At 43.0% G+C, this 15,757-nt stretch overlaps 1 protein-coding gene across 15 annotated transcripts in view; it reads left to right on the top strand.

The window, feature by feature from the left end:
• LOC110502596 (mitogen-activated protein kinase kinase kinase kinase 3) overlaps nucleotides 1-15,370 on the top strand; it is a 67,468-nt gene extending 52,098 nt beyond the window's left edge. For 2 of the 15 annotated variants that reach the window (XM_036960188.1, XM_036960192.1), the window contains 21 exons: nucleotides 444-502; nucleotides 932-994; nucleotides 2,663-2,715; nucleotides 3,658-3,696; nucleotides 4,328-4,390; nucleotides 5,384-5,435; nucleotides 5,863-6,031; nucleotides 6,633-6,739; nucleotides 6,934-6,975; nucleotides 7,141-7,225; nucleotides 7,358-7,437; nucleotides 7,539-7,599; nucleotides 10,216-10,333; nucleotides 10,433-10,491; nucleotides 10,723-10,826; nucleotides 11,074-11,245; nucleotides 11,337-11,405; nucleotides 11,535-11,627; nucleotides 11,896-11,966; nucleotides 12,112-12,167; nucleotides 12,419-15,370. In XM_036960188.1, the coding sequence (XP_036816083.1) occupies nucleotides 444-502; nucleotides 932-994; nucleotides 2,663-2,715; nucleotides 3,658-3,696; nucleotides 4,328-4,390; nucleotides 5,384-5,435; nucleotides 5,863-6,031; nucleotides 6,633-6,739; nucleotides 6,934-6,975; nucleotides 7,141-7,225; nucleotides 7,358-7,437; nucleotides 7,539-7,599; nucleotides 10,216-10,333; nucleotides 10,433-10,491; nucleotides 10,723-10,826; nucleotides 11,074-11,245; nucleotides 11,337-11,405; nucleotides 11,535-11,627; nucleotides 11,896-11,966; nucleotides 12,112-12,167; nucleotides 12,419-12,689 (1,886 nt within the window). In that variant the 3' untranslated portion in view covers nucleotides 12,690-15,370. The remainder of the gene's footprint in view (nucleotides 1-443; nucleotides 503-931; nucleotides 995-2,662; nucleotides 2,716-3,657; nucleotides 3,697-4,327; nucleotides 4,391-5,383; nucleotides 5,436-5,862; nucleotides 6,032-6,632; nucleotides 6,740-6,933; nucleotides 6,976-7,140; nucleotides 7,226-7,357; nucleotides 7,438-7,538; nucleotides 7,600-10,215; nucleotides 10,334-10,432; nucleotides 10,492-10,722; nucleotides 10,827-11,073; nucleotides 11,246-11,336; nucleotides 11,406-11,534; nucleotides 11,628-11,895; nucleotides 11,967-12,111; nucleotides 12,168-12,418) is intronic. The other 13 variants (XM_036960199.1, XM_036960201.1, XM_036960190.1 and 10 more) reach the window with 10 other exon arrangements.
• The last annotated feature ends 387 nt before the right edge of the window (nucleotides 15,371-15,757 follow it).

The following is a 15,757-nucleotide window of genomic DNA, read 5'->3' as shown; positions in this document are numbered from 1 at the left end:
CAAATGCTGCCCCCTACCCTAGAGAAGTTAATCTGGCACATTAAATTCTCTGCGAGTTCATGATAATCGTACTTTAGTTAACCTCTGTCTGTCAGGATTAACATTGGCATGAGTATAATCTATGTTTTTCAGCTTCCATAGATTAATGGCTCCTCAAACCATGCTGTGAAGGACCACAGAGAGAAACACACACACACTCTCCTGTTAAAGCACCTCAGCACTCTCACTCATCTATCTCTAACCTGCAGCTGCACAGTTAAACTTGAACTCCTACTAGAACACCAGTCAACTCCGACAGGTTTGTTTCTTTCTGGAGTACATGGCTGATGTTCCTCTCTCTTTCCCTCCCTCCCTCTTTCTTTGTCTTCTCCCCTACCTCTCTCTCTCCCTCCCCACTCTATAATTGTATCTTTCTCGATCGCTCTTTCTTCCCCCACCCCCAGTTGGCCAGGTGAAGTTTGACCCTCCGCTGAGGAAGGAGACAGAGCCCCATCATGAGCCGGTGAGTGACCTGGTCCTGCAGTGTCCCCCTGATACTGCTGTGGCTGAACCCTGTGTGTAGGTGACAACCTTGTGGACAGGCCCCTTTAGTTGAGACTCTGCTACAGTTTTAAATCACGCTCACAATTACTGCATATCTCATCTCAAGTCATCCACGTGATCCATCTCCCTGTGTAGCATATTTCTTGAAATTGTCTCCTAAATTTGTCTGAATGCTACTCACACTGGTACTAACCTGCACCTCTTGCTGATGTTTCAGTGCAGGGTTAACACACGGCATGCATGGCCGCCCCTATTCTCTCCCCTCCACTCTCATCCCTCACTCCCTACCTCTTACCCATCCTCCTCTCCTATGCTTTAATGCCTTTCTCTGATTGGATGGCATTAACTTTTGAATTAACGGGACTTTCTCATTCTGCCTGCTGAACAGCCTGACTCTGACCCGTTTTTGGACTGTGCAGAAGAGCTGTACTACACTGCGAGATCTAATCTGGTATTTTCCTCATCTCTCCATTTCTCCTTCTGGGTCGTCTCTCTGCTTCGTAACGCTTAACCGTCCTCTTTCAGTTGGCCCTTTTCCTGTCTCGCTCGTGTTTCTTTTCAGTGTCTACGTTTATTGGATGTCAGTAACTGTTTGTTCATTTGTGTCTGTGAAGCTGTCTTCGCCTCATTGGCTGGTGTTTTTCATTGTTATTCCTGTTTTATGATGTTTTTACTGTATAGCCTTCGGCCACACAACCTGTTAGACCTCACCAGCACATCGAAGGCTCTAGGGGTGTGTGTGTGTGTGTGTGTGTGTGTGTGTGAGGGATGGAAGAAAACAATTTCAAGAGTGAGTGGAATGGAGGGATTAAAGGGATGTCTGGAGGGATTTAGGGAGAGTGATATCTCTGGACAGCATATGGGTGGATGAACCACCTCCTTGGGGAAAACATGTGTGACTGACTTGGAACCCTGAGTCTGTGGCCTGTTAGAGCGGGACCAGATCAAGCCCTAAGCTGCCATCAAAAGTCCCCCGCTGTCTCCTCCTGCCCAAATATTATCGCTGACTCAGACCACTGACCCCAGTCACTGTTAAACTTAGACCTCTTGTTCCTTTGTCACATATCCATACTGGGGAATTTATTGATGTGACGTGAGGCCGCAGGATATGTCAGTTTGTCAGCATAAGTAAGAATATGTTAGCCGGCTAACATGGCTCTCTCCGGCTCAATGTAGTATGGACGTGTCGTTTTGCGGTGCGTTCGGGGTCGGTCACTTGGTTGTGAAGGGGGAATACAGGTATCTATATCCTCGCTGGTAAATCAATATGTCCACTGAGCTGATGGACCCGCAGTGTCAGCCAATAAGTGTTCAGTAAAGTCAGCCGCATTGCTGCAGTGTGCACGCACACATACCATGAAACCCGCCCTTCGCCCATGCCTTTGCAGCTAGTTGTGCTGAGATGCCTCTGTATGGCCCCGTGCACTGCTACACCTTCACATAGCGTTGATGGTTTCCATTCATGTTCATCTAGTCATGGACGGCATGTGTCCTAGCGGTTGGAGCGTTAAGCCAGTATCTGGCTCCGGGGTTGCTGTTGCTAACGGCAGACCCTGGCCTCCGTTCTCCGAGGGTGTCTCGGGGGGAGTTGGGATATGCAAACAAAACATTTCCAGTTCACATATGCATACACTTGTACAATAGGAGAAATATAAGCACCCACTGAACGGTTGTTGGTCTACTTGTTGCAGATCCATAGTGCATAATGCTGTCATATACCTTAATGTTTATCACACATGCACGTTAGAAACATCTATCGTAAATCAAAGCTGTGTTTCTCTAAGCAACAGCAGTGGTGACCTCTGACCTGTGGTGTCCTCAGCTCTCTGTGGGCACTCTGCCCGCCCAAAGGGTGTTATTCTCATCTAGTCAAGGTCCTGTAATGTCCTGTATGACCTGCTCATGAGTGTCATCAATGTGACCTGGGAGTCACTGGGGTTCCACCAGTCCCTGCCTTCTCTCTCTACGTGTTTTTAGGTGTGGTGTGTATGTGTGTCTCAGCTCTAACATAGTTGATGCCGTACAGTAGGTAACCTCAGCCATGGTAACTTTCCACATTGTGTGTGTGTCATTGTGTTTCAGAAACAATCATGTCATTTTGATATGTGTATCTCTCTAGGACCTTCAACTGGAGTATGGACAGGAATCTCCAAGCCTAATGGGAGAAAACAAGTAAGTCACTCATTCTGGGTTTCCACGTCTGTTCCACCCCTCCCCCATTCCCTATCCCCTCTCTCTTCCCCTTGCCTCTCCTCTCTCCTTCTCTCAAATCTCCTCACCTCCCCCGATCTCCCTGCCTTGGTCCCACCCCCTCTCCTCTTGTCTTATCTGTACAAAGGGATTAGCCCTAGCAGATGGTGGTGTGGTACTGAGAGGTGGCTTCCTGTCAAGAGAAAGGCATCTGATCATTTATTCATGACACCTTTCCTGGAACGCAGGTCGGCTCAGAAGAAGTGCACTGTAAGCACTGTGTGTGTGAAAGGGCAAGAGACAAGACTCGCTGCTGTTTAAACCATGTGTTTTTAGAAGGATGTGCTCCATAAACCGGATGGGATGGAATGATAGATGGTGTTTTCATAAGTGTATGGAGTAAATCAGGCGAGAGGATATTGAGAAGCCACTCAACTCAATACACCGATCAGATTTGAGGCACTCTGTTATTTGATCCCTGAACAATTGATGTCCACATTCCTTTGCCCTTCTCTCACCGGACAGCCTCATAGGGTTTATATTCTCCATTTCTCTGTCATTCACGCCCACCTGCGTACACAAACACTGTTGCCTACACACAGCTGACCTGACAGCTTCACACATCCCGGTGAGTGTACAGCTTTGAGTAGCTAAGGTCAATGTTGGATGGGTTGTGATGTCCGCTCAGCTGTGATGAAACTCACGTACTCTCACACACGCCAACACGCTGTGGTTTCCATGTGTTTTTGCCCTGTAGCCTTAAAGAATGAATGCCATGTTAATTTAGGTCAACCCCCCCCCCCCCCCCCCCCCCTCTGAGAGAGGGAGAGCCTTTACTCATGTCATGTGCAATTCTGTCACGGAGTTATTTTCTTTCTCCTCTTCTTCACGTCTCCCTGGTTCATTCCACCCGTTTTCCGACAGGAGTCTTCTCAAATCAGTGGAGGAGGAGCTTAAGCAGAGGTGAGTTAGGCCACGCCCCTCAGGGCTCCACCTCCAACTGCCCTGGTATTTGATTCACGGACATATCCTAACCAACCCCCCCCCCCCCCCCGCCCTCCATCAGCCAATCAGTGTTAACGCAGGACTAATCCAGCCAATCAGTGTCACGCAAAGCTAATCTGCTCCGACTGCTGCCGTTATGGTTTGACTCTGCTTTGTTTTGTCCATTGCTGTTCAGTGCTTACAAACAGGACAGGCTGCGCTGTGTGATCACCAGACACAGCGCACTTTGACAACGCATGGCTTATATACTGACTTAATGACTTAGTCTAAGCCTTCTCCAGTTAGTGTGTAGTGAAATCACCAAGCCCTATACAGAAGATGAGTAAAATTAGCTAAATATAGCATTTAGGTTTAGTTAGCACTATTTCTGTTTGGTTCAGTTCTATAGCCATGTAGTTCTTTAAACTCTACCTTTATGTAGTTTATTTCGTTCTGCGAGTAATGTAGTGGAGTTCATTTCCGCCAGTGTCTCCTCCTCCCAGTGGGTGAAAGAGGAGAGCAGCTCTGACTTTCCCTGTTGCTGTGAGTCCCACTGAGCCGCTCTTCCCCCCTCCCCCACCCCACCCCCAATCTATCTCCGTCTCCTCAGGGGTCACATGACACATTTAGAGACCGATGATGATGGTGGTGATGATGGTGATGAAACTCAACAGTAAGTCCTTCTCGTGTTCTAGTCTAGCCGCCCTCTCTCAGGAGGGGGAAGAGGGAAGGCTACCTCTCCAGTTTCATTCACGCATCTTCATGCCGCATGCGCCACCATCACGCCCCTGCGTCTCCCTCCCTTACCAAATACCCTGTCTCCGTCTTTCTCTGCGCCTCCGGTAGCCCTGCTTCCCTGCCACAGTTCACGTTGAGCAGAACTATGGAAAGCTTCTGATGCATTTCAGGTTGCTTCCCCTAAGCAGTCAGTCTAACTGGGCTCCCATTTGCTTACATCTGTGAGACGATGAACCGTTGTCATGTTTGGGTTCAGTGCTCACCAACTGTGCTTCACCCTGCACCCTGCCATTCCTCATCTGTTTCCTGGTGTGTGTTCATCATTCTGTGCCACCTGCTTACATGCTTGCTGATCTCGGTGTGTGTGTGTTCTTTACTGCCTGTTTGCCATCTGCTCCCGATGTGTGGTTCTCTCTGCTTGTATCCTCACCCCTCTGTCGCCATAGATGTCTCGGGGTCCTCCCAACCCTCTTGGTTTAACCCTTCCCACCTGTTTAACCCGAGTGCCACTCTGAGGTTTGTGCTCTCTCCTGGCGACTTAAACTTGTTACGCCGTTTGATTGGTGCCATGTCTATATCCGTCATGATTGAGGGGTTGATGGTGGTTACTGATTGGATCAGACTGTACATACACATTACATTGGGCCTTTGGGATATCCTGTTCAAGGAAATGCTAACGTGGTGTCAGTTGACTGATGGTGTCATTTGACTGGTGGTGGTTGACAGACACCTTTTTGTTGTCCTGTCCAACACTTGTCTGTTGTCTAACACTGCGCTGTGTGATATTAGACACTCCTGGGTTTATTCATCTGTCACTCTGCTATGTGACACTGTGTAAACACTTTTTTTGAAAACATGTTTTTTAACTGTCTGTGTGGAACCTTGCCACTATCTAACAAACCTAACCCACCTCAATCTCTCCCTCAAGCAAACACAGTACCATCATGAGGCCCAAAGTCCCACCCCCACTGCCCCCCAAGGTAGGACCACTAGCATATTATCATACTGCTGCGTTTTGGGTCATAATCAGAGACTTCTATTTCGCGGAACGGACCCTCAAGCTAAATTCAGATTTGCAAACACCAATATTTTCTCTCAAATCTAATTGAAACTATTGATGTTACATGTTCTATTTGTTAGATGGTAAACCGAGCTTGACAAATGAGTAATAATAGGGAAAGCATTAATCAACCGCTAGAGATTGTTGTCGACCTTTGTCTCTCTGTCTCGCTCTCTCTCGCTCTTTCTCTCTCGCTCTTTCTCTCTCGCTCTTTCTCTCTCGCTCTTTCTCTCTCGCTCTTTCTCTCTCGCTCTTTCTCTCTCGCTCTTTCTCTCTCGCTCTTTCTCTCTCGCTCTTTCTCTCTGTCTCGCTCTGTGTCTCTCTCGCGTCTCTTTCTCTCCCTCCAGCCCAAGTCCATCTGTCTGCCCCAGGAGAGCCCGTCCCAGGGAGAGGATGATGGAGGGGGGACCATCAAGCGCTGCCCTGTACCCGAGAGCCCTGCCAGAACCACCTCCTCAAACGTACCCCCACGCCCTCCACCCCCACGCCTGCCCCCCCACAGACGCAGTAGCCTAGGTAACGAGAGCACACAGAGCCAGGCTGGTTCAGAGCCCGAGGGGAATGATGATGGGAGCTTTAGGCATTTCTGGGAGTGGCTTCACGCCCCGCACACAGAAGAGGAGTTGGAAGAGGTGTTGGAGGATGAGAGTAAGGCCAGCCAATTGGTAGCCCCATAGCCTATCGCCCTTCCCTGATTGGTTGTTATTCCCATCAATCAGTGTCCATAGAGTCTCGCGCCCCCTCCCCATCCTTCCTTCCCTTTCTTCTGTCTGTCTGTAGATCTACATAGTGCAGTGTTGTTGCTGCAGTCATGTGACCCTGTCTGTCACCAAAATCCAGCCGCCTCCTCCCATCGTTGACATCATGTTCTCAGTGAGGCTTTCAAAATGTAATCCGACCCTCTGAATGTAATCAAGCGTGGGGAATGCATTCTCCGTTCAGTGTGTTAGCACGGTCGAATCACTTAGTTTGATTACTGTTGTAATCCCATCAAAACATATTCCATTATTGATTAGCCGTGATTAGATTCCAGTATGTACTGCATGTGGAGAACTCTCTCGCAAGCACACACACACGCACACCGAGATGTGTGTAATAAACATGTTTCCCGCTGCAGGTAATGGATTGAACTCTCACCAGAATGGAGAGAAGGACAGTGCTACAGAGAGGCAGTCCACCATGCCCCCTAGTGTCCCCATACGGAAAGACAAGAAGGACATTACGGTAATGCCCTCTGATCCCACACACTCACCTTATGAACAGTGACGTTTCAATACATTCCCTTCCACACTAGGGCATCGCCACACTGATTATTGTTGTTAAAGCCGTTCATCAGCGACCACTCGTCTAAAACGAATGTGGTCCAGTGATCATCCACCTTATCTGTCTCGCCCTTTGTGTCTCCCGCTGTTTTTCAGAAGCCTATCAGTAATGGCCTCCCACCCACACCCAAGGTCCATGTGAGTATGATGCCTTCTCTACAGACACATCATGATCTTATGAACCAACGTCAAATAGGCGTTTTGCCCCCTCAGATAAAGCTTTCAAGACGAGAGCTTTGAAGAAAAATCTGTCATGTTTGGCTTCCCTCCAATTTTCCAACCTCCATTCTCCTTGCTGCTCAGATGGGGGCCTGTTTCTCCAAGGTGTTCAACGGCTGCCCATTGAAAATCCACTGTGCCACGTCCTGGATCAACCCAGACACCAGAGGTAGGACACTGGGGAAAAACTGGTTTTTTACATCTTTATTGTCATGACTCATGACTTATTACAGGAATCGTTGCCAAGACGATTATTTGGATGAACATGACTAAAAGGCTCTTTGTTTCGTCGTCGTTTCAGACCAATATTTGATATTTGGTGCAGAGGAGGGAATCTACACTTTAAACCTGAACGAACTGCACGAGACGTCCATGGAGCAGGTTTGTTCTGGTTGAAGGTTTATATATTTCTTCTTCAATGGAGGATTGTGAATGTTGTTATCAACTCTTCATTGGCTCTCTCCATCCCCGTCTGTCCCCAGCTCTTTCCCCGCCGGTGCACTTGGCTTTATGTTATGAACAACTGCCTGCTCTCTATATCTGGTAAGACTATCTTGGACCTGTGCTGTGTCTTACTTTTGTTGTTTGTTCTGTATCTAGTAATGGTTTTGTTGTTTGTTCTGTATCTAGTAATGGTTTTGTTGTTTGTTCTGTATCTAGTAATGGTTTTGTTGTTTGTTCTGTATCTAGTAATGGTTTTGTTGTTTGTTCTGTATCTAGTAATGGTTTTGTTGTTTGTTCTGTATCTAGTAATGGTTTTGTTGTTTGTTCTGTATCTAGTAATGGTTTTGTTGTTTGTTCTGTATCTAGTAATGGTTTTGTTGTTTGTTCTGTATCTAGTAATGGTTTTGTTGTTTGTTCTGTATCTAGTAATGGTTTTGTTGTTTGTTCTGTATCTAGTAATGGTTTTGTTGTTTGTTCTGTATCTAGTAATGGTTTTGTTGTTTGTTCTGTATCTAGTAATGGTTTTGTTGTTTGTTCTGTATCTAGTAATGGTTTTGTTGTTTGTTCTGTATCTAGTAATGGTTTTGTTGTTTGTTCTGTATCTAGTAATGGTTTTGTTGTTTGTTCTGTATCTAGTAATGGTTTTGTTGTTTGTTCTGTATCTAGTAATGGTTTTGTTGTTTGTTCTGTATCTAGTAATGGTTTTGTTGTTTGTTCTGTATCTAGTAATGGTTTTGTTGTTTGTTCTGTATCTAGTAATGGTTTTGTTGTTTGTTCTGTATCTAGTAATGGTTTTGTTGTTTGTTCTGTATCTAGTAATGGTTTTGTTGTTTGTTCTGTATCTAGTAATGGTTTTGTTGTTTGTTCTGTATCTAGTAATGGTTTTGTTGTTTGTTCTGTATCTAGTAATGGTTTTGTTGTTTGTTCTGTATCTAGTAATGGTTTTGTTGTTTGTTCTGTATCTAGTAATGGTTTTGTTGTTTGTTCTGTATCTAGTAATGGTTTTGTTGTTTGTTCTGTATCTAGTAATGGTTTTGTTGTTTGTTCTGTATCTAGTAATGGTTTTGTTGTTTGTTCTGTATCTAGTAATGGTTTTGTTGTTTGTTCTGTATCTAGTAATGGTTTTGTTGTTTGTTCTGTATCTAGTAATGGTTTTGTTGTTTGTTCTGTATCTAGTAATGGTTTTGTTGTTTGTTCTGTATCTAGTAATGGTTTTGTTGTTTGTTCTGTATCTAGTAATGGTTTTGTTGTTTGTTCTGTATCTAGTAATGGTTTTGTTGTTTGTTCTGTATCTAGTAATGGTTTTGTTGTTTGTTCTGTATCTAGTAATGGTTTTGTTGTTTGTTCTGTATCTAGTAATGGTTTTGTTGTTTGTTCTGTATCTAGTAATGGTTTTGTTGTTTGTTCTGTATCTAGTAATGGTTTTGTTGTTTGTTCTGTATCTAGTAATGGTTTTGTTGTTTGTTCTGTATCTAGTAATGGTTTTGTTGTTTGTTCTGTATCTAGTAATGGTTTTGTTGTTTGTTCTGTATCTAGTAATGGTTTTGTTGTTTGTTCTGTATCTAGTAATGGTTTTGTTGTTTGTTCTGTATCTAGTAATGGTTTTGTTGTTTGTTCTGTATCTAGTAATGGTTTTGTTGTTTGTTCTGTATCTAGTAATGGTTTTGTTGTTTGTTCTGTATCTAGTAATGGTTTTGTTGTTTGTTCTGTATCTAGTAATGGGTTTGTTGTTTGTTCTGTATCTAGTAATGGGTTTGTTGTTTGTTCTGTATCTAGTAATGGGTTTGTTGTTTGTTCTGTATCTAGTAATGGTTTTGTTGTTTGTTCTGTATCTAGTAATGGTTTTGTTGTTTGTTCTGTATCTAGTAATGGTTTTGTTGTTTGTTCTGTATCTAGTAATGGTTTTGTTGTTTGTTCTGTATCTAGTAATGGTTTTGTTATTTGTTCTGTATCTAGTAATGGTTTTGTTGTTTGTTCTGTATCTAGTAATGGTTTTGTTGTTTGTTCTGTATCTAGTAATGGTTTTGTTGTTTGTTCTGTATCTAGTAATGGTTTTGTTGTTTGTTCTGTATCTAGTAATGGTTTTGTTGTTTGTTCTGTATCTAGTAATGGTTTTGTTGTTTGTTCTGTATCTAGTAATGGTTTTGTTGTTTGTTCTGTATCTAGTAATGGTTTTGTTGTTTGTTCTGTATCTAGTAATGGTTTTGTTTGTTCTGTATCTAGTAATGGGTTTGTTGTTTGTTCTGTATCTAGTAATGGGTTTGTTGTTTGTTCTGTATCTAGTAATGGGTTTGTTGTTTGTTCTGTATCTAGTAATGGGTTTGTTGTTTGTTCTGTATCTAGTAATGGTTTTGTTGTTTGTTCTGTATCTAGTAATGGTTTTGTTGTTTGTTCTGTATCTAGTAATGGTTTTGTTGTTTGTTCTGTATCTAGTAATGGTTTTGTTGTTTGTTCTGTATCTAGTAATGGTTTTGCTGTAATTGACGTTCCTCTGCCAAAAAAAAGGTCAACATTGAAGAGAGGCACTTGCCTTTAAAACCTTGACTTTGGAAAATTTGTCCGGACTTTCTTTGTTTGAAACATGTCTGGCCCTTCTGAGGATGTAATCTGTGTGTTTTGAAGGCAGACCTTTTCTCTCTTTCTTTACTGTGTCATAAATTGCCCTTTAAAGGTTTAGAAGTCTAGCTGAAAATATGCTTTTGTTATTGCTTTCAGGAAAAGCCTCTCAGCTCTACTCTCATAACGTAGCTGGTCTGTTCGAGCATGCCCGGCAAATGCAGAAGTTACCCATGGCCATTCCCACACACAAACTCCCAGACAAGATGATTCCACGGTAGGATATCTAAGGCCTCTTCATTCATTTGGGTTTGAACTTAGGGTTTTTTAGATGATGCATATAAAACGGATTTCTTGTTCCTTATGATCCTCATAGGAAATTTGCCATATCCAATAAGATTCCAGACACAAAAGGGTGCCAAAAGTGCTGTGTGGGTAAGTGCACATGTGTGGTTCACCCATATAAAAATGTATGCACACTTTGGATGATGGCGTCTGCTAAATGTATTATCAAGTGCTGCATGGCGTTGTTCTTGACTTACGGTACAACTGAATAAGAGAAGTTGAGGATAGGTCTGAAATAATGCACAAGACATCATTTTTGAATGAGTATAGCACAAGAGTTCAGAGAGAGATTTGTGAAAAACCTTGAATGTTTGTGTGCAGTGAGGAATCCCTACACGGGTCACAAGTACCTGTGTGGCGCGTTCCAGTCCAGTGTGGTTCTGCTGGAGTGGGTGGAGCCCATGCAGAAGTTTATGCTCATCAAGGTAAATCAGCGTTGGGTTCAGGTTATTCTGGGGCAGACTGACCATGTAAAGGGTTAGAATGGGACCTTTCATGTTTGGATAAACTTAACACAGTCCTGTTATGGAAAGTTGATTTGATTAGCTAAAATAGCATGTCAATGTTGATTGTCTCTCAAACCGAGTTGAAATTATTCCTGACAGTACATGATAATGGGTGATTTCTTGTGGGACAGGATGCTTGATCTATCTCCTCTGGTCTCTCCTGTAGAACATCGACTTCCCTCTGCCCTGTCCCCTGGAGGTGTTTGAGATGCTGGTGGTGCCGGATCAGCAGTACCCGCTCATCTGTGTGGCCGTCAGCAAGGGCATCGAGCTCAGCCAAGTGGTCCGCTTCGGCACGGTCAACCCCAACTCAACCTCCTCCTGGTTCACAGAGGCCGGTCAGTGGCACGTGGTCGCAACGATGATGATGATTATCTTCATTAGGACATTGATTGTTCTTGATGATGAGATGTTTTTCTGTCCACTCAGATACGCCCCAGACTTGTGTTATCCACGTCACCCAGTTGGAGAGGGACACCATCTTAGTTTGTCTGGACAGTACGTTTAACCCCCCCTCCCATCCGCTGAACTAACCCAAATAATGATTTTCTTCTCACTCAAATTAGAAATTCCAACTTATGAATATGTTACTGTAACCATTATGGATGAACTCTTTTCTGTGATCAGGGTGTATAAAGATAGTGAACCTACAAGGAAGGTTGAAGTCCAGCAGGAAGTTGTCTGCTGAGCTGACGTTTAACTTCCAGATCGAGGCGATAGGTACGTTTCCATAACCATGTCATTCACACTTCTACCCAGCCCAAAGACACCAAAGATGGGGTTATTTGATTAAATATACATTTTAAATGATTATTGATTTATTTCAAAGACGCGGTTCTGTAGTGCTAAAGTTGGATATTTCCATCTGTGTGTAGAGCTCTATGCAGAAAGATAATTCAATATCCTGAGAGTTTTTCCCGTGAAGCATTTATCTCACCTCCTACTTGTGCTTTTTATGGTTCAGTGTAACACCCACATGTCTTTGCAGTGTGTCTCCAAGATAGCGTTCTGGCATTTTGGAGGCATGGCATGCAAGGGCGGAGTTTCAAAACCAATGAGGTAAGTTGAGGGCATTGTTAGTTGTCTGTTTGTGTACACGGAGGGTTTAAAAAAAAAAACTATGTTCAATCCCGGTTCTGTTTTATAACTTGAAACCATTTAATTCTGTTGTATGTGTTTTGAATATGATCTGTTTCCACCCCAGATCACCCAGGAGATCTCTGATAACACGCGGATCTTCAGCCTGCTTGGATCTGACAGGTGGGTAAGGGGGTCCATGATGCTCAAGGTCACCTTATCTGACACACCTGTCTCAAGATAGACTTACACACACTCCCACTCATTTTTACACTGGCAATGATATTAACATGGGTGTCGTCGTGATGCCCGGTTTGTTTTCTAACGATCTACTGCAGTAGTATAGAATCCTGATTGCCTGAATTCTCTGGTGTTAGTTGTTGGTTTTATGCTTGCTTGTCTCCTTAATGGCTTGTTTGATTTTGTGAATGAAGAAACTCTCAGCACGACAGTTCAGGGCAGGAGGGAGCCACCAATCTGCCCAGGTATACTCACTGCTCCCCGGGTCACTCCAGGCCTCACCTAGCCTACAAGCTTTCTGATCCATGGATGTCCCCTGTGGGGACCCTGGATTTCATCCCATCTGTGTGTGTGTGTGTGTGTGTGTGTGTGTGTGTGTGGGGAGGGGGGAACTGGGACTCTAATGTTCCAATTTTGTCTGAACCTATTGGTTTGGAGTTTGTGATGACATCTTTTTGTTTTTAACACACTTTAAAGTAACTGTCCGCTGTTTCCAGAATGTATTAAATATGACCTATAATTCATTACAATATGAGTGAAATAGTCCTTCCAAAATGTTTTAATGGAGTATGTTAAAAAGCAGCTTCTCTGTGTTGGAATGGTGTGTGTGTACCCCAACAGCAAAATAATGTGGGGGTATACCAGTCGTATAAAAATATTCATGCAGGTAGACCACAGATTGGCCAGCTCATCCTCTGAGGAAATGGCAAGCATTTGACCTGTACTGTAGGTGTTTTTTTGTGGGGGTTTTCTCTCCAAGTTATGCTTTGGCACAAATGAGAACAGGATGATTCAACAACATTGTTTGGGTATCAGTTAACAGAATATGAACTTTTAAAAGTTAGATTTTCACTGGACAGTTACTTTAACACATCTCCCTCAATGTTCCCCCCTGCTGGGTTACTCTGGTAACACCACCTACTGGGAGTAAACCTATGATTGCGGAAAGGGTACTCTGGTGGCCAGTGCATGGAAGTGTCAGGATTTCTTATTCATAGAGTTGGAAGGATGCTTGGCAAGCTTACTTTTTTCTTGGGTCAGTGACTACTCTGTTACAGCACTTTGACCTTAACATGATGGACTTTGCCTATGGTGCTTGAGTAGTCTATTGGTAAGATTTGGGATTGTGCATGTTTTGGGGGGTGTTGGTGTCTGTTGGTGTGTGAAAATGCATTTTCTGTTTGTGAGGCTTACATTTGTAATCCTCCTGGTCCCCTCTGGGACATATATTTTCACAGTGTGAGTCTGAACTGAACCTGTGTTTCAGAGTGGTGGTGCTGGAAAGCAGGCCGACCGACAACCCCACAGCAGCCAGCAACCTCTACATCCTGGCTGGACACGAGAACAGCTACTGATCACACCACACAGCATCTTGGTTACACAAGACACTACAGACAGACTACTGCTTTAGCTTCACAGGAGACTGATCCTTCAAGGGTCCACTTCCAACTTGCCTCTTACTTCCTTTTAACACCTATATTTATTGTGGCATGTAACAAAGAACTGGATGACTTCTATATGATTTCATTTTAGAATTAAGTGTTGCCACCACTGCTAGCATCTTAGCCCATACCACACAAGTGCTTAATTGACCTCTATTTAATTGTAAATATAAATGTAGTATTTTTTTCGCAGAAAGGGACCCTGGCTACTCCGGGGTTGTAAACTAAAGACTGGTCATGTAGATAGGTGTTCTGTACCGGTATGGAGACTGTAAAGATTTAAAAGGGTGGTTCAGAGGGTCAGTTTGAGCACTAAAAATGACTTCTTGTTCTCTAATCATGTGACAAGGGACATGATTTGATCCCCTCTGAGGTTTGGCTAAGTCTGAGCAGCAAGGAAGTACCACTTACTGGTAATGTCATTCTGCACGCATCGTCATCCCAAATGTGGGAACTCCCTTTGTAGCTCGCTTTGAGAAATATCTAATGGGAGATCAACCATTTCATTCTTAGCTTCCATTTTATAACTCTATGAGATGAACATTTCAAACTGTTTTAATTGCAGGCTTACTTCCCAGCTAAGTTGTATGCTTTTTTTAATACTGTGGGATCACTGGTGTTAAAATTTGCACAAAAAGGTATTTGAAGAAAAGAAAAGTGCCGTTGTATGTAACTGTATATGTGCTTGTAAACTTTAAGTATACATACATATGTTCTCACAAGCTGTGACACAGGGGTTGCATTAGCATAGGTAGACTTATTATGGAACACTCACTGAACATTACTGAAATACCATAATGAGACTGTAGAGGGAGAAATGTCAAACTTAAACGGACTCAAACGGTACTGTTTTGATCACCGTTTCATGTAATTCTCAATGGTAATATCGATCATATACACTATAGTCAAATGGACAAAACACATTCCTTACTGTTGGACTCAGTGAAGATGTAAAAAGAATATGAATGTTACATTTTTTTTGTAATGTAATGCCAAAATGTGTTCTCGATTTATGGCCAAAATTAGTGCGGTGTCTCTACCTCGTGCAATGTTGAACAAAAGGAAACGAGTTGTGTAGAAGAAAAAAAAGTCAGTAAAAACACTACAAGATTCATGTTGGTTTTAATTTACACAGTAGGAATGTGTAATGATTATGGACAAACTAACTTCCTTTCTGGCTCATTACCATTTTCATATTGCAATGCACATTATATGTATATAGTGTAAAATAAAATCTGTTGGTTTTACATACTGTATAATTGCCTATATTTTGTTTCAAATGTGTAACAGATTTATGAAACAAGTTAACACATTAAAAGAAGGAACTGAAGCTTGTGTGTCTGTTTGTCGTGGAGAAATATTGATTGAAATGCAAAATAAGTTTCACATTGTCTAGTTTGCTAGCTTTGTAGATAAGTTGCACATTTTTCAAAGGGAAGAACTGTTAAGCAGCCACTGTGTGATCGTTTTCAGACATTCTTTGGTTATGACGAGGTATAACATATTGATTACAACAGACTTATTGTTTAATTTAAGTCTTGTCACAATTTACATTCTATTTTGATTTGGGGATACAGATTTTCTTGATGGCACATTTGTTTATGTTAATGAGTATACTGTATGCAAAATATATTTTCACCGTGGATATTGAAGAGATCTCAAATTGGAAACTACTAACTTAAAAATAAAGAAACCTATACAGCATTTTTACAGGTCAATGTCTGTTGGTCTTCCAGCATGTTTTATATACATAGATTGTATTGCACTGTACACAGTGCACAAAACATTAGGAACACCTTAATATTGGGTGGGCCCCATTTTGCCCTCAAAACATTTTGTCTTAATTTGTCAGGGCATGTGCTCGACAAGGTGTTGGAAGCATTCCACAGGGATGCTGGCCCATGTTGACTCCAATGCTTCCCACAGTGGATGTCTTTTGGGTGGTGGACCATTCTTGAAACACGTGTGAAAAACCCAGCAGCGCTGCAGTTCAGCGCCTGGCACCTACTACCATACTCCATTCAAAGGCACTTAGATCTTTTGTCTTGCCCATTCACCCTCTGAATGGCACACATACACAATCCATATCTC

Source organism: Oncorhynchus mykiss, chromosome 23 (genome assembly GCF_013265735.2).
Source record: "Oncorhynchus mykiss isolate Arlee chromosome 23, USDA_OmykA_1.1, whole genome shotgun sequence".
Taxonomy (NCBI): domain Eukaryota; kingdom Metazoa; phylum Chordata; class Actinopteri; order Salmoniformes; family Salmonidae; genus Oncorhynchus; species Oncorhynchus mykiss.
Note: the sequence above shows the minus strand (reverse complement) of the source record. Positions and strands in the feature narration are given on the sequence as shown.